Genomic DNA, 19,191 nt, shown 5'->3' with positions numbered 1-19,191 from the left:
TATTGAAGTTGATTCTGAATTGTTTGTTATATAAATTGCCATCACAAAGGTCAATCTAGGATATCTATATCGCTGGTTTTAGATGTTAAAGTGCCACCCTGACATCCTTGAAAGAAATATAGTATACTCTAGGAGAAAAGGAATACAGAGAGATAAGCCAAGTGACCCAAATAGGAAATGTAATATAATATAAAAACTGGCTCTTGCTCTATTTGCAGCTTTGCAAACAAATTACAAAGATATGCTGAGAACAAAAGAACAGAAAGGAGTTCAATGCTCCTGTTTAACATATGGAAACAAGCCTGCTTCCCCAAGGAATGTTAATCTCTAAATTCTGATGTAAGTGTCAATATATTTCCTATCTCATCATTACTCATCTGAGTACACTACAGATAACAAGTAAAAAAGCAAAACTGAACAATACATAAGTCCAAAATCAAAAAGGATTATAACAGTCTTTAAAAAGAAGTATCTCCATGATTAAAAAATAAATGTGCAATATAAAGCAAAACTGGACAATGCAGAAGTCCAAAATCAAACAGGATTGTAACACTCTTTAGAAAAAAAAATACCTCGATGATTAAAAAATAAATGTGCAATAAGCAGACATTCTCCAAAGATTAATTACAATCCAAGAAACTAAAATTGCCACAGGTTATTATCAAGAAATCCATAAACAGGGGGGGTGTCTAGATTTCCATTCACTTTTTTTAAAAAAAACAAACCATATTTTTAATGTACATTTTTCAAATTAAAATACTAAATGCAAAAAACAAAGTTACAATTCAACCACCTTAAAACAGTATCATATAAAAATTAAATTAAAGACTTGTTGAAAACAAAAAGATTTATTTTCTAACGAAAACCAAAGGTGGCATATCTGAGATCTGTTTAGACAGCACCACTGAAAAGGTATCATATTTTATTGACTCCCATTAACTGATATTTACATATCAGTATAAGTATCCTAATTCCATGAACAGTAGGAATTAGGATTTGGTCCCTAACAACAAAAGCCATTGTTCATTCTATTGATATGCAGACCTGATCATATCAACTGTAAAACAGCCTGTCTCATTCACAATTTGTCTTTTCTTACATGAATGGTCCTCGTACCTTTGTGCTTCAAAATGTGATTGTGTCTTGAAGCACTTTAATGAACACAAACATCTAATGAATTGATTCACAAATTCAAAGTTTTTTTTACTACAAGCTATGGTTTGAGAATACTTTACTATTAGTACTGTTTTTCAATTGAGAAGCAATCTTACTGGCATTTACCAGGGAATAAATCCTATTGTTTAATATGATAGTGCAAGCAAAATAGGAGGCATAAGTATTAATTAAATTCATTGTCTTGAGTTACATATACATAAAATGCAGAATAAAAATGTAACAATAACAACTACAATGATAATTTTCAGTAACTGGACCAATTTATAGTACTATAATACCTCTCTGGAAGAGGAACAGGGAAGCATATAACATAGGGATACACAAAATTTGTGGTGCTGTGACTCTTAAAATGCTATATAAATGTGTGTGATCCCCATCACAAATGAAATTAATTATTTCATTGGGTTAGTGATGGTCAAGAAATAAATATCTTTGATAAATATATTACCAACAGAAAACAATATATAGCTCAGGGTTGAACTGTAGAGTCCTTAGTGATCTCTGAACACCAACCAAGCTTGGAGAGCACCAAGGACTCCATAATAAATATATTAAAACATATATATCACATACAATGGAACAATGATGTTTATAAAATTAAAAATTTCTTATTAGAAAGGAACAATAAACCAAATAAAAAAGCTATATTAAAAATAAGGCTGTGCTTGCTCAGTTTTATACAGTTTCTTGTTTTACATTTACAGGATTAAATGTAGAGGATTTGGACTTTACTGCTTTATATTATTCATAAAATAATAATAAAATAAAATAAAATGTGATATGACTCACATTTTGAGAACTTCCAGCATATTGTGTTTTTTTCTTGTTTCAAAGAATATATTCAATATTAAAAAGTAAAACGGGTATTTTACTCTCAAGGAAACATATCCATCCTCTACCACTAATGTAAGAATGTGCCAGATGTATTGTTTAACAGATTAAGCATACTGAGAAAAAGGCAAGAAGAAATAGAGAATACTACAGCAGAAATAATTTTAAATGTTTTAAATGTTATAGTTAATAACAGCATAAATGCCAAAAAAATTACTTACTGTTTGTTCTGCAGATAGAACTCTAATTCCAGGGTGCCCACTATTTGATAAACAATTTTAAAGATAACAAAATCTACAGAAATAAATATTTTAACTCATTTAAATGAGGAAATTAAGTGTTACTTTATAATAAGAGTGCAAACTTCTGATCTGATCTTCATCTCTTTCTGTGCTGGAAAATATGACATTTCTAATTGTATCTCTGGAAGCAATATTCTCTCTCATGTACTTTCAGTCCTAAAATGCATTCATTTACGCCACAATACAGAATAGAGTAACACGGTGAAATCCATCAATGTTATCACTACAAAGTAACAGAAAAAAACTGATCGACTTACTCTAAAATATCTGCTTCCTAATGGATTCTAATAATTAAGAGCATAAGGTGTTCAGTAGTTCCACTTCTCTTTTCTTAAATAAAGTCACAATATCACCATCAATATTTTTCTACTCAATGTTCCTGAGTTTGTGTCTTCTTTCTTTAAAAGCAAGTAAGTTTTTAAAAATTTGGAACAATAACTAACAGGAATATTTCTTCCCTCAACCAAATTCTGGGAAATCTGATTCAAACTGATTAGCTGTATACTGAAAGAAAAGCAGGGCAGAAATCTACTGCTGGTAGAAAACTCAGGACACAGACACTGCTGTGAAAACATGTTGTTTCCTGTCTGTGGTAGAGTCAAGAGGTGCTTCCTAGAAGAGAGTGCATGAAGACTTCCAGAGATGAACTCCACCCCTACCAGCAATACAGACTTTAGTTGTAGAGGGCAGTCCTTAGGTAACAAACAGTGGACAACTCTGCCCATTGGCACAAGAGATTCTGCCTGCTTATATAGTATAGGCCTTCATCTGTGGCTGGGAACATTTCCCCTGGATTTTCCCTAACCTCAGAGGTAGCAAATATAGACTTGGTTTTGATATTTCAATGAAAGTAATTCAGAACAGATGAAAATGACATTCTTGGTGGACAAAAGGCTATCAATACATTTCCTCAATTTTATTTATTAAATAATGATTTAATGGGAGCAGAAACAGTTAATATTACCCAGTTTATGCAAAGTAGATATATATTACAGCTTTAAGAGTAGTATTAACTACAGAAAGTGGCTTCTTTAATAAAAAACTTATCCATAAAGTTAATTCAAGTTTTAAAGCACTGTATCTTTTTATTCAGTTCAGGTGGAGGCCTAAAAAAAGTCAGGATGCTTTAATGAATAACAGGTTCATTAGATGCAGATACAGATATATATATCTAATACATCGGCAACACAGAGGAGAGTTTCTTATAAAATTCCATAAAACACATAGAAAGTATATATTTTTGTATCTTCCTTATATCCTTTTATTTTCTCTTAACAAAATGTCAGTTTTCAGCAGAGAAAACTTTCTATTATCAAAGAAATATATTGTTGCTTGCAAGTCAAAAGTTTTATTTATTAATTAAATTTTGTCCAACTCCATAGCTTTTCCTGGCACTACAGGAACAATACAACAATAAAAAGAGTACAGTATTAAAACAACATAATAAAAAAGGAAGAATAGTGGTGTCAAGATATAGCCACATAATATAAAACCTTGCATACATATTTCCATAGGAGGCCTACTACTCACCCTAGGAAAAGAAAAAGTAATATTTTTAAGGACTATCTCTATGAGAATTAGATAAGTGTCATACGACTGTCTGAAGGGGATGCTGTTCTAGATGGCAAGCAATGTGACAGAGAAAGCCAACTGTATTTGGTCAATAAATTAGATACACGCCCATCTTAAACCATATTCTGATTGGTTTACAGCCAAGAATAAATAACAATAAGAACAAAACAAACAACAACAGGAAAAAACAACAGAAAAACCTGGAACCACAGTCACACTTCCTTGATTCAATGTTCAATCTACAACATTCTTCTCCCAATCTGACATCACCATATCACAAACTTTCGGAAGATAGCCAAATCTTAAGTCCTTTCCTGAAGGTTAAAGGTTGGAGACCTGTTTGATCTGGGAGAGGAGGTGTTTCCTAAGGCAGGGACTGCAATGGAGAAGGCATGCTTCTGAAAGCAAAATAGCAATGTTTAAGGGAAGAGACCTATCTACTCTGATGGGATAGGCCCGTGATGGCGAACCTATGGCACGCATGCCACAGGTGGCACGTGGAGCCATATTAGTGGGCACGCCAGCTCAGCTCTGGGGTGCATGCCGGCCAGCTGATTTTTGGGCCTTCTGGGCCCACCAGAATTAGGGAAACAGGCTGTTTTCTGCCTCTGGAGGCCTGGGGGCAGGGGGGAAGGAAAGGCCCGTTTTTCTTTCTTACCTGGCTCCAGGTCCTCTCTACGCATCTGGGAAGGGCGAAAACAGCCTTTCCCACTCCCTTGGAGGCCCTACGGAGGCTGAAAGGGCCCATTTCCCGACTCCCGGTGGGACAGGAAGTGACGATTTTTTCTGTCCCCAGCTTCCAGAGACTCCTAGAGACTCCTAGAGAAGCTTCTAGAGACTCCTAGAGAGGCTTCTAGAGACTCCTAGAGAGGCTCCTAGAGACTCCTAGAGAAGCTTCTAGAGACTCCTAGAGAGGCTTCTAGAGACTCCTAGAGAGGTTCTGGAGGCTGGGGACAGCAAAAAATGTCACTTCCTGTCCCACCGAGAATTAGGAAATGGGCCCTTTCAGCCTCCGTAGGGCCTCCAAGGGAGTGGAAAAGGCTATTTTCGCCCTTCCCAGATGCATAGAGAGGATCTGGAGCCAGGTAAGAAAGAAAAACGGGCCTACCAGGCCATCATGTGCCAGGAGCGGGAGTGGGGTGGGGGGTTGCGTGCGCATGTGCGTGGGCACGTGCGCGCGTGACCCTCCCCCGCCCCCACCTCTCCTGGCACGCGATGGCAAAAAGGTTAGCCATCACTGGGATAGGCAGATACTTCACGGAGAAATGGTTTTGCAGATAACCTAGTTCTAAACTAAATTAAAAAGAAATCTTGAGCAAAAGTTATCTTTACCAATTCCATTATTATGGGATTATTTACTTTTGTACCACCAATGTGTGTAGAAGTTTATATTCCAATAGTAGCACAATATGCTCAGTGTCAATACGTATGAGTTTTGGTCAGTTTAAGGAGAGTTATCTTATATGCTCCAGATTCTTTTCTGTCTGTGCCTTTTCTTCCTAAGGAAGCCATCTCATATTTTTCATGGTATTTTGACTAAAAAAAATCTTAAGGAAGAAAAAGCAGAGACAAAAGACTAGCCTTTAGACAGTGAAATCAATTCCCTAATACTCTTCAGGCAAGAATCAATTTTATTATCTTTAGAAAGGGAGGGAGTTGACCACAGCTAGGAAAATTTGTTATTTAACCAGTCACATAGTATTCCTTTTAAAATTGTATTTATTTTTAAATATTGGCAGTTGACTGCACATCTCTGACATTATGCATATAATAGTTGATGACTTGTAACTATCTCATTTTGTTTTGCATTTTAGCTTATTTTAGTAGGTTATTTTGTTTTTGTAATTGATTATCCCATGGGTATGATACAGTAGTGGATTTCAATTTCGGTCGCTACCAGTTTGTGGGTGTGCGTTCATGCTCATGCGTGACACTTCTGCACATGCACAGAAGCTTCTGTGCATGCGCAGAGACGTCCGGACGGAGCCTTCTGCCCCGCCACCGGTTCACCCAATCCGGCACGAACTGGTAGCAACCCACCACTGGTATAATATGGATAATATCAAACTGCAGTGCCCCCCAACCTTTTGGGCACCAGGGACCTTTCTGTGGAGAAAGGTTTTTCCATGGACCGGAGGGAGCATGGTTTTGCCTGCTGCCTGCATGCCACAAATGGGCTTAGCTTGTTTGCGTTGCCCAGTTGCTGGCATGCCATGGATCGGTGCCAGTCCACAGATCAGGGGTTGGGGACCCCTGCCATACTGTAAATAGCAATAGTGATAGCACTTACTTTTATACCATTTCATAGTGCTTTACAGCCCTCTCTAAGTGATTTACAGAGTCAGCATACTGCTCCCAACAATTTTGGTCCTCATTTTACTGACTTCGGAAGGATGGAAGGCTAAATCAACCTTGAGCTGGTGAAAATGGAACTGCTGGCAGTCAGCAGAATTAGCTGCAATACTGTATTCTAGCGACTGTACCACCATGGTTCAGGATGCCACCATGGTTCCGTAGAAATGTGGATACATGGATAACTGGGTTTGGCTTATCTATGGATGGGCATATCCCTGAGTATATACAATAACACTTTTTTAAAAAGTACTTGTACATCCTGCATATACTTGCTATAAATTTATCCTGAGATAAGATGACCCTTGATTTTTTTAACCAAAATACATGAAAAAGTGGGATGGCTTATCCGTGGGTATTCTTAATGGTATTTTAGTTGTAAATTCAAGGCTTGCTTATCTACAGATTGGTCTTATAAACGAGTATGTCATCATCATCATCATCATCATCATCATCATCATCATCATCTCCATTGTCTATCCCAGAGCAGTCAAACTCCCAGCCCTCAGGCAGGATGCGTCATGCACTGGCCACGCCCATGCCTGGTTTAGCAAAGGGGGAAAAAGTCCCGATACATCACGTGACACCACTGTGACAACGTGAGTTTGACACTCCTGGTCTATCCACTGGATGAAGGCCTCTTCCGCATGTTTCCAACCAATATGTTCCGAGTGTGTAATGTAAAGTATGTATGTATGTACAAGTATGTAATGATCTGTTATCTTGAACTGTTTGACTTGTTTCCCGTGTTATATCAAGAAATGTTGATAACTCGGACTTCCGGTTTGCTAGCCTTCGGCGACGACGGTGCCTTTTTAAGGACCGCCAGCCCCGCCGCCTGTAGAGCCGCTTCGCGATCGAGAAGCGGCTCGAAAACTTCAAAATCCTGAGGATTGTTGGAGGAGAGATAGCAGGGCACAGGTCAAGCCCCTGTAACCCCCCCAGGGAACTGTTTCTGGGGAGAAAACAGGCGCGGCTCCCTCCCAACCTGCTGAGACTCCGGGCGGCGTGGGACGATTCTGCTTTTGCAGAACAAGCCGGCTGCAGTAAACATTTAAAGCGAAAGGAACCAATCTTAACAAGCAGCGGATATACACTTGAACCCTGAAACTTGGAATCGCAAGTATTAGCGCTTTGTTGACTTTTCAATTTAAGAAAAAATGCGAATGAGTGAAAGTGACTTGAAAAAATATGGCACTCAGCATTAGAGTTAACGAGCCAGCGAGTGTGGATTGGTGAAGTCATCTTGCTTTGTTACAAAGTTACCAAGTTGCTACAAAGTTGCTTCGTTTGTAACAAGAGAAACAAGAGAAAAATTCCTCTTTTTTAATATTTGACTTTGCTTTACTCCAGTTCCTATTTGATTAAATCTGAGGGACTTTTTTAGAAGTCTCTGTGGAGGTGGGAAAGGAAAAGGGACTTCCCTCTTCAGAAAAACTAGTTTACGTGGCAGGATGGCCTCAAAGAAGCAGGAAGGGAAGGCAGCAGGGGGGGGGATCCCACAAACATGAAACGCAGCTTCCCCCTGCTCAACAGCTACAGACTCAGAAAAAAGATTTTGATGTTGGAGATTTAAAAGAATTTATTTCTAAAGTTTTGGATGATAAATTTCAAAAATCCCAATAGGAAATAGATGATAAACTTCAAAAGTCTCAACAGGAAATTATGCAGGAAATTAATGAAATTAAAGATATGGTGAAACAGAATCATAGTAAGGTGACTAAAAAAATATCAGATGTGGCGTCTGGCCTTGCAGAATTTATTATCAAAGTTGATTCTAAAGTGGAAGAATTTAAATCAGAACTCAATGTTAAGATGAAGGACAATGACTATAAAATTTCTGATCTTGATGATAAAATGCAGAGAGTTGAAAATGAAATTGTTATGATGCAATTCAGGGCAATGGAATTTGCCATAAGGCTTCGAGGAATCAGAGAAGATGACAGACAGGATTTGAGACAGACCTGTGCTGAGGCTCTGGCAGTGATTTTAAAAATTAATCCTGATGTGGTTTTTTACAAAATAGATAAAATTTACAGAGTGAATTCTTGGGTGGCCAGACAAAGACAATTGCCTAGAGATGTGGTCATATATTTTACGGACAGAGCAATAAGAAATGATATCCTGCAAAAATCTTTTCATACTTCTGTGCAAGTGGGGGGCTCACAAATTGGAATTTACAAAGAACTACCACCTAAAATGTTGAAAGCCAGAAAAGATTTTGGCTTTCTTGTTAAAGAATTGCAAAATCAACAGATACCATTTCGGTGGGATGCCCCAACTGGCATAATTTTGAAATACAAGGGAGAAAGATATCGTTTGAACACTGTGGAGAAGGCGGAGCATTTTTACACTACTATTTTTAAAGAAAGAACACCATCTCCACGTACATCTACAGTTCTGGAGATTAAGGAGAGTGATAAGAAGCAACTTCAACAAGAATTGCAAGAACAGTCTAAGCAGGAGTCAGAGGAAATGCAAGGTGCTGAAGGAGGTTTTCTGGATGAGCCTTTGTTGGAATCTTCTCCAATCTTGGACCCGGTTCGGATGGTTGAAGTTAAGGATCAGCGTATAACCCGAGCAAAATCTAAGCAACTTAAAAAAAAGCAACAACAGGAAAGACAAGATAAAAAGGGAGCTAAGAGTACTACACAAGAGACTGGAGCCATGGGGGGAGCAAGACCGAAGATTTCGGAAGACATTCGGTTATTCTGCTCTTTGCTCCAGAAAGATAAAGATGACGATTAAGTGTTTATCTTGGAATGTGAATGGGTTGAATTCAGCACAGAAAAGGAAGAAATTATTTGCATATTTGAGACAATTTAATAATGATATAATTTGTTTACAAGAAACGCATATCACAACTCAAGATCAAAAATATTTGATAAATTCTAAATTAGGAACACATTTTATATCTTCAACTTCGCAAAAAAAGAATGGTGTGGTTATTTATGTAAATAAAAAATTAATAGCTAAAGTTATAGAAGCAGATGAAGATGGTAGATTTATAGCAATTGAATTGCTTACAGTAAATGGCCAAATTCTTCTGATTGGAATTTATGCTCCCAACCAACAATAGGACCACTTCTATAAAATGTTACATACTAAAATACTGCAATGGGACTATAGATCTATTTTAATTATGGGAGACTGGAATGGAGTAATTGATTCTAAACTAGATAAAGAGAGTTTGGCGAAGTCTAGGATCAGATTACCGCAGACTTTTTTTGATATGAAAGAAGATTTGGAACTAAAAGATATTTGGAGAATACATAATCCGAAAGAATTGGACTATACTTTTTTTTCCGACAGACACAGATCCTTCTCTAGGATTGACTTTATTTTGTTGTCAGATGATTTACTTGTCAAGACAAAAAGAACAAAGATTTTTCCAAGAACCCTGACCGACCATAGCCCAGTATGGATAGAAATTGAGATAGGCAAGACTGAGAGACGCTCTTGGAGATTAAATGAGAACTTGTTCAGATATGAAAAAAATATAATAGAATTTAAAAAGCATTTGAAAGAATTTTTCGAAATAAATTTGAATAAAGGTACCCCAATTGAAATTGTGTGGGATGCAAGCAAAGCTTATATGAGAGGGGTGCTTATTTATATGAATTCTAAACACAGACGGATTCGACAAAAGAAAAGATCTGAATTGGAAGCAGAAATAAAGAATAAAGAACAGTTACTTATTAAAAACCCAACAGATGAAAGAATACGTAGTGTTATAAAACTTTTGAAAGACCAATTTCAAATGCTTATGGCGGAACAAGTTGCAACAAACCTACAATATGCGAAGCATAATACATTTTGTAATGCCAATAAACCGGGCAGATGGTTGGCCTATACATTGAGGAAAAAACAGAGTATACGGACTATTGATAGTATTGATATTGGAGGGAAAGAAATTTTTCAACAAAAATTAATTAAAGAAGCTTTTGTGGACTATTACACTAAACTATATGCTAAAGAGGATGTGCAGAATGGACTTATAGAAAAATACTTAGATAATAAAAGAGTTACAAAAATTACTGACCAACAAAAGGAAAGAATGAATCATCCTATAACAGAGGAGGAGATAATAGTAGCAATTAAACAATTAAAAACAGCCAAAGCTCCTGGAACGGATGGTTTGACTGCAGTGTATTATAAAACTTTGCAAGCAGAAATGGTGAAACAACTCAGAGATCTATTTTGTAATATTCAACAAGGGAGTAAAATACCCCCATCATGGACAACAGCGTATATTTCTTTGATACCAAAAGAGCAAGCAGGTCCTAAAAAACCGGGGAATTATAGACCAATATCTCTTCTGAATACTGATTATAAAATTTATGCAAAAGTACTAGCCAACAGGTTGATGCCAGTAATCCAAAAGGTGATTCATGATGATCAAGCGGGATTTATCGAGGGTAGATACATGAAGGACAATGTAAGGCAAGTAATAGACTTATTGGAATATCTTGAGAAGAATAAACAGATCCCTGCAGTGCTGGTTTTCTTGGATGCAGAGAAGGCCTTTGATAGAGTGGATTGGAATTTTCTACTAAAGACTTTAAAAAAGATGGACTTTGGGGATCAATTTATACAGGCGGTTTCAGCAATTTATCAAGAGCAAAAGGCACAGATTATTATTAATGGAAGTTTGACAACAGAGTTTAAAATTGAAAAAGGAACTAGACAGGGATGTCCGCTGTCCCCACTTCTATTTATTTTAACACTAGAAGTCTTGTTAAATACAATACGGGACTCTAATATCTTGAAAGGTATAATGATAAGGCAAGAGGATTACAGAATAAAGGCATTTGCAGATGATCTGGTTGTTACCCTAACACAGCCAATGGAATCAATAATCCAGATGAAGGACATTATACAAGACTATGGTAAAGTTTCAGGTTTTAGATTGAACCAGAAAAAAACTAAGATGATAGTTAAAAATATGACACAAGATCGTAAACACGAGCTTGAAAGGAGGGCAGGTTTTGAGATTGTACCTAAGGTAAAATATCTAGGAGTTCAGGTTGCAGAATCAAACACGAAATTGTTTCAAAATAATTATGAGGTGTTGTGGCGAGAGTTGCAGAAAGATATGGAGACTTGGAAAAAACTGCAGTTGTCTCTACTTGGAAGAATAGCAGCAGTTAAGATGAACATTTTGCCGAGATTTCTTTTTTTGTTTCAAATGATTCCGGTGCTTAAAAGTGACAAACAACTGAAAGTGCGGCAAACTGGAGTGAATAAGTTTGTCTGGAATGAGAAAAAACCGAGAGTGAAATTGAAAATTATGCAAGATGTTCCAGAAAGGGGAGGTCTTAAACTTCCAAACCTACAGTTATATTATGATGCAGCAGCTTTGACTCTAACAAGTGATTGGTTTGGAAGGAAAAAGACTGGAATATTGAATATAGAAAGTTTTGATCTTGAATTTGGATGGCATGCTTACTTATTTTATGATAACAAAGTGGATAAAGTATTTAAAAGCCATATACTTAGAGACTCTTTGATGAGAGTTTGGAAGAAGCACCGACTCAAATGGGATTATAAAATACCGCTATGGCTGGATCTTGGTCATACTTTGTGGAATACAAATATAATGTCACTCGGGGGGGGTTTATACAAAGAGGTTCTTTTTACAGATGCGGGCAGATGGCAGCTGAAGACATTACAGACACTGTTGGCTGAAGGGATTAATTTAATTTGGCTACAATATAATCAATTACAATTGAGATGGAAAGAGGACCAAAAAACTGGTATTATGTTGCATGAGGAAGAATTGGTTAGACATATAAAAGAGAAAGGTCCAATGCATATTAAAAGGCTTTATAATGTTTTGTTAGAAAGGGATTCAGAAACTGAATTAGTTAAAGATTGTATGATTAAGTGGGCACAAAATTTTGAAGAACCAGTGATGTTGGAAACATGGGAAAAAATTTGGGTTCAGAATGTAAAATTTACACAGTCGCAGAATTTGAGGGAAATTTCTATAAAATGTTTTATGGATGGCATTTAGACCCCCAAAAATTGTCGTGTATGTACCCTAATGTTCAGCCAAAATGTTGGAGATGTGACTGTTTAGATGCTACATATTATCATGTTTGGTGGACTTGTAGGAAAGTTAAGGCTTTTTGGATAAAAATTTGGTGGGTCATGCAGAATGTCTTAAAGAAAAAAAATCAATTTTCTCCACAACTGTTTTTATTGGGTATAGTTAAGGGTTTTACATTGGGTGAAACAAAGTTGATATTGTACATGATAACAACAGCGAGATTATTGATAGGTAAATACTGGAAAAATGAAGCCTTGCCCACTATCGAGGAATGGACTTTGAAGATGGCCAGTTTTGCAGAGATGGCGAAGATTTCAGCATATCTAAAAGACTGTTCACAAGAGACTTATGAATGGGAATGGAAAAAGTGGATAGATTATGTTCAGAACAAATACCAAACTAGGAAGTATCAAATAGCTTTCATTTGAAAATGATATATCAAGATAGAAATATGTTAATGTAATGAAGATAAAAAAGAAAATTATAAGGGGAAGGGAGGGGTTCAAGTTTTATATAAGTTTATATAAAGGGGTTTTTTTTTTTACTTAATATGAGTATACTGTGTGGAAGTCTGGGGGGAGGGGAGGGTTAGGGAGGGTTAGGGAGGTTGGGAAGGGTGGGGTGGGTCGAGGGGGAAAAAAAAGGGGTGAAAATGTAATTGTAAAACTTTTGCAATAAAAAAAAAAGAAATGTTGATAACTCATGGATATAGAGATATTCAGAGCTATTTTCCAGCTCTTCACAAATTTACTCCCATTCTTTCTCCTGATACCACATAGAAATGTTATATGCTTATGTTGTGATAGCAATAGCATTTAGACTTATATACTGCTTCACAGTGCTTTACAGCCCTCTTTAAGCGGCTTACAGAGTCAGCATATTGCCCCCAACAATTTTACCAACCTCGAAAGGATGGAAAGCTGAGTCAACATTGAGCTGGTGAGATCTGAACTGCCAAATTGCAGTCAGCCGGCAGTCAGCAGAAGTAGCCTGCAGTACTGCAGTACTGCATTCTAACCATTGCGCCATCATGATGATTCCTTTAGCAAACTTTTAAACTACAGACTATTAATTATTTATTAACTTTTAAAATCTAAGCAAGAGATCTTCATATCTGTTAGAGACTATAATCAAACTGAATTCAAAATTATAAAGAAAATGATAGATTGTAATAAACTAAGCTTATGAACCCTTCCTTCTTTTTCTGCCCACAATTTTAAACACTCCCAAGCATGATAATTATCTATGAGCAGCAGAACTGCATTGATTCAACAGGAAGTTCAACTAAATCCAAAATGAACTATAGAAAACACTTAAACCAACATGTCTCATTTCTAAAAGCGTACCTAAAATGGTATGCCTTTTCTGTTCAGTGTACCTTCAAAGTATACAGATAACAAAGCTATAGAAAAACAAATTGAGAAGAAAATGCTACTCTTCAAAGATAAAACTACAGGTTATATAAATGCTACCAAAGAAACTCAGTGGTATTGTCTTTTTATTTGTAGGGAATTTTATAAGAGGTATTAACAAGATTTATTTTCCAGGCTGAAAACTATAATTTCATTTCTTTTTATATAACATATATTATGGAATCACTGTATGCAGTGATTGTAAGGGATGATGGAACTTATCTAGTCTATTCCTTTCTTAGTGAAGCAACCCACTGTTACAGCATTCTGGACAGCCTCTGTATAAATATCCCCAGTGAAGGAGAATTCACTGCTTCTGAGGTAATCTGTTTCATTATTAAAGAGTTCTTATGGTTAGAAACAATTTCTTGATGTTCAGCTGAAAGCTTGTTCCTTGCAATTTAAAATTCTCATCTTTTGTCTTATGTTCTGAAATAACTCTGGCATTTAACATATGAAAGCCCTTCAGATACTTGAAGATAACCACCATATCTCCCCAAGGCCTTCTCTTCTCTAGGCTAAACATATCCACTGTCTCCAACTGTTCTTTCAGCCTATCCTTCCAGGAACTTATCATTATAGTTGTTCTCCTCTGGACATATTCTATTTGTTAATGTCCCTCTTAAAATGCACTGCATAGAAACAGACACTAAAAATTATTACGCTATTCCCAAAGCTTGAAATAATATCCTATACAGTAAAATGCTTTGGCTTACTGAAGAATTTAGGAATTTATATAAATATAAAAGGAGAAACATTCCTTTTGAAAGTCACTTTCCATTTTTTAAATAAAATAATTATATAAACATGTAGGACCATGGTACTGCAATAATGTACAGAAACAGATTTCAAAATTGAAGTGTGGATCCATAAACATTCTTATAACATATTTTGGCAAGTCTTCATAGCTCTGGAGAACCACTAGTTCCATTCTTCAAATCATATTCTTTAAAAAGTATGTATTTCTATAGCATAGTCTATCATATTTAAGAACAAGAAATAAAACGTCCAATAAATATAGAAACAGAATGAATTAAGATAGTATCTTATTAGCTTGCAGAATGGGAATTTGAACATAATAAACTAATAACTTATGTTAATTAATTTTGCAATAGCAAGATATCAACAAGTCTGCAATATTAAAAGCAATTAGAGTGCTATGTACATTTGTTTTATAATCCAAGCAACAGAATTACACACCACTACTTCATAGAGAAAAATATAATGCTTCAACAAAGTTGAACATTAGTAATTTCAGTACATTCTGCGCCTTTGACCTTCCTTTGCTTTTCACTTTATGCTATCGCAAATAAGGATAATAAAACAAAGATATGCTTAATCATGATATACATTGCAAGACATCTTACCGTGAAACTATTGTTGACATTTTTAGTGCTAGATTCTGCCACACTGGCATCTGTCAGATCCACCTCATCAAAAATAATTGACTGGAAAATTTTAAAAAGGTAAGAATTAATTCAAGAACAAAAAGAAAATCTAATACATAAAATTTGGAGATTAAAAGAACTATTATGGGTAATTTCTTCAAAGGAGATTCTCTCACCTATATAATCGGAAGGATAGCTAAATCTTTTAGAAGTGGCTGATGGACTGGAAGAATGGCAACATGACCTACCCAAATGGGGCAATTAGGGTCTATGCTCTATGATGGGATTGACAGTCTATATCCATTTCTCCCAGACATGTTCTAGGAGTCAAAACGCCATATAAAATCAGAGAAGCAGAATGCTGCCTATGCCTAGGATTATACTGGATATAATGACCTTATACTTCTACTATCCCACCATCTCTTTTGTTCACCAGCAGACATTTCACTGCCCTCTGATGTTACTGTGGAAACTGGCTCTTGAAAGTTCCTTATGCATAAAACAGATGCCAGACTTGTTAAAAAAGAACCATTCAAGCTAAAATACATTAAAAAGGGCTAAAGTATTTATGAATAATTTTTAAAATAATACAGTCTTAGTGCAAGGAGTCATTTTGTGCACCCCTTCCATTGGAAGTCCCATCCTTTCTTGTACGGTGATTTGCATGTCTGGTTGAAAAAGAACTGCTTTAGTAGGCTTTGCAGTTGGGAAAGGATATCAATAGAGGGAACTTGAGAGGAAGAGAGAAACAAGGTATCAGTTGATTGACCCTTGAAATAGGTAAATGGAATAAAATGGAATAAAAATCTAAAGTCGATCTGCCCATCTGCCTCTAATTGCTCTTTTGAGCAGTGGAAGTTGGGTACTTCTCAAAGCTATATCTGTCTCTCAATTTGTACCAATCACCATACAAAAAAGGGTTGGGACTTCCAATGGAAGAGGTGCATAAAATAACTCCTTGCACTAAGACTGTATTATTTTAAAAATTATTCATAAATATTTTAGGCCTCTTTAACTTACCTTTGTCGAAACAGTATGACATTTTCCAGGGTTCCGTATAAGCTTGTGAAAATATGCCACTGTTTCAAGAAATCTGTTTATTAAAATTAGTATAATTATTAAGATCTGGAATAAATCTTATGCTCAAGTATCTAGACCAGGGATCTCAAACTCAAGGCCCACGGGCCGGATGCGGCCTGCAACATGGTCAGATCTGGCCCATGCAACCATTCTGGAAACAGCAAGGGTCCGGCCCACATCACTTCAGCACGGCCTGATCCATCCCTGTAGGCACGCAGGTACACAGGAGGTGACGGGTGTACAGGCCGGCCCATGCTATCCCAGCAAGTGCGTGTGAGCACACCCATCGGGATGGGGTAGGCCGGGTCTGTGCGCATGTGCACCCGCATGCCTGCCAGGATGGCATGGGCCGGGCCGAAGCGACATGTGCGTCCGCCGGGATGGGATGGGCAGTATCGAAGCGATGTTGGCTGGCCCTTACCATATCCAGGATGGCCGCCCTTACCAGCCTTTCAGGTGTGTGTGTGTGTGTGCCTGCAGTGGGGAGGCGTCCAGCAGCAGGGACTCCGCAGCAAGCCCTCCAAGAAACAGGCATAGCGGCAGCAACACTGGCAGCAGGCCAAGTGGGGGTAAGAGGCACATGATGCGCCTGATGGGACAGGGCAGGTAGCTGCCCGGCAAATCCAGCAGGCTGGACCACATGCCTCTGCCCTGTGCTTCTGCCTTCAGTTACTGCTGCCATTGCGGGCAAAGACAAGGTGAGGGGGTGTGAGGCAGCTGCTGCCTACTCCGTCCCATCACTTTTGGCTTGCAGTTGGAGAGCAGGTCACCGCTGGTCATCTCCTTGGCCCCCTTGCAGGTCTTGCCCTTGGCCATGGGTCGGGTGTGTTCCCCTTGCACACCCAATGCACTTTGGCACCACTGAAGCCGCCAGAAGCTCACAAAGGTCCATTAGGCTGCTGCCGTTGCTGCCTGGAGCACCAGGTTCACCCAGCCCGAAAATGGCAAAGCAGCCAGCTAGAAAGGCCAAGTAGAAGTGGTAAAAGCATGCCCATTCCCAGCAGGCAAAAGGCAGCCACTGCGAGTGGGGAAAGCTTGATCCGTATCAGTGCTATGGCTGCCCAAGCTGAGCTGCGATCGTGTGCCTTCCCGCCATCTCTGCTGGGCCTGGGCAGCCCAGGCTACGATGGGGATCTGGCTTTCCCCACTCGCACTGGCCATTTTTTGCCTGCTGGGCCTGGGTATGTTTTACCACCTCTACTCAGCCTTTGTAGCTAGTGGCTTTGCCTCCTTTGGGCTGGGTAGGCCTGGTGCTCCGGACGGCGACATCAGCTGCCTAATGGACCTGTGCGAGCTGCTGGTGGCCTCAGTGGTGCCAAAGTACATCGGGTGCGCAAGGGAAATGTGCCTTTATAGCTGACCACTATGCCTCCTTCGGGCTGGTTGGGTCTACTGAGCAGAGGGGTAGAGATCCCCAATGACGTGCCTCCTTCATCAGGTCTGCTTGGCAAGGAAAGCTGAGCTCCACCCTGCCCTGTGAGGCAGCAGCTCCAGAGTGCCTTTGGGGCACTGCCTGACTGACACAACTGCTTCAGACGGAGCCCTTGAGGCTACGGTCCCTTCCCTGGACTGAAGGCTGAGGATTGCAGCCAAATTCCCCGGAAGGCGTGGCTCGGGGTAGCAGGGCTTCCCTCTGGGCAAGCAGACAAGTCGGCAGGGCGCTGCTTGAACCAGTGCCTGGGGCTCAAAGGCCCTCTTCCTCCAGCCTTGGGACGGGTGCCACTTCCTATCCCGTCCCGCACCCCACTTTGAGGAAGCCCTGTGGGGCACCGCTTGTTGTGTCTCATAGCAGACGGGCAAATGCTGCGCCCTCCTCTGCTTCCTGCAGTGACTGCTGGCGAAGCGCCCCTCTCGTGCACCCGCCGCTGCAGTCAGGTGCACGAGGGGAACACACTCCATGTGCAGGCCAAGGGCAAGACCCGCGAGCGGGCTGAGATGATGGCCAGCGGTGACCTGCTCTCCATCTGCAAGCCAAAACAGAGAGTGGGGTGGAGTAAGTGCATCCAGTGGTCTGCATCATGTTCCTTCCCACCACCTCCACTTGCTGCTTGAACGGCCAACCTGGTGCTGTGCTGGCAGTGGGCTCCAGAGCCATAGTGCGCGTCAGCTGAGGGGCTAATAGGCTGTGTCTACAGCTGGAAACCATCCCCTCCCCCTGCACAGAAAGGGTGGCGAGTGCACAGTGGCTGACAGATTTCTGGCTATAGCTCCCCCGCCTCCTACCTTGCCTTACCTCATCCTGGGGGGCAAGCCTCCCACTCAGCGCCCCACCCATTGGAGACCCCTGGATTCCCTCCCCAACCCCGCCCAAACCCACAGGCACCATCCACGCAAGTGATGTCAAGCGGGCCACGCCCCCCGTCCACTCCCAGTCGGTTGCGACCACTCCGGCCACGCCCCTTCCCCTGGACACACCCCTCCCCCCAGCCCGCAGAGGACAACCACAATGCTGATCTGGCCCTCAATAAAAGTTTGACACCCCTGATCTAGAGGGATTTGATTCCTAGCAGATCTCCTCACTTATAAAAATACAAGCTCTTCATATCTAGAAGCATTTTTATAGACAAATATACTTCAAAACAAAAAACCTTAAAGTTGTATTCTTTATATGACATAAGGTCAAAACGTGAACAGAAGCTCACTAGAATTCTCCACTCCAATCTACTGATATATGAAGTCCTGACACAGCCAGGCAACTTGTTTCAACTGGAGAGTTCTCCACATATCTAGAAGATACTAACAGCTCAGCCTCATCTGCTAAATATTCAAGTTACCATTCATGATAAATTTAAGGTGTCTTTTCATTATAATTAATTTTTCTGAAAACTAATTTTTGCCAAGAGGAGATTGTGAAAGAAAGCCACGTGAATAAAGTTACATTAAGTTACTCTTAATGACGATGGTAACTACAATATCAAGTGCTTCCAATATCCAGCATGAGAAGAATTCTGTATTAGATTCAGCTTTGTTATATAAAATAAAACTTGAAAGAGTATAGACCCCATTGCATAGAGGTGAAATTTATA

The 19,191-nt window shown here is 39.2% G+C and overlaps 1 protein-coding gene across 1 annotated transcript in view; it reads right to left on the bottom strand.

Moving 5' to 3' along the window:
* DGKD (diacylglycerol kinase delta) overlaps positions 1 to 19,191 on the bottom strand; it is a 66,545-nt gene that overhangs the window by 32,326 nt on the left and 15,028 nt on the right. Inside the window, exon 3 of the mRNA XM_070946339.1 lies at positions 15,065 to 15,145. Coding sequence (XP_070802440.1) covers positions 15,065 to 15,145 — 81 coding nt within the window. The remainder of the gene's footprint in view (positions 1 to 15,064; positions 15,146 to 19,191) is intronic.

The sequence above is a fragment of the Pituophis catenifer genome, unplaced genomic scaffold (assembly GCF_029215685.1).
Source record: "Pituophis catenifer annectens isolate HBS135680 unplaced genomic scaffold, rPitCat1.0.hap2 SCAF_6, whole genome shotgun sequence".
NCBI lineage: Eukaryota > Metazoa > Chordata > Lepidosauria > Squamata > Colubridae > Pituophis > Pituophis catenifer.
Note: the sequence above shows the minus strand (reverse complement) of the source record. Positions and strands in the feature narration are given on the sequence as shown.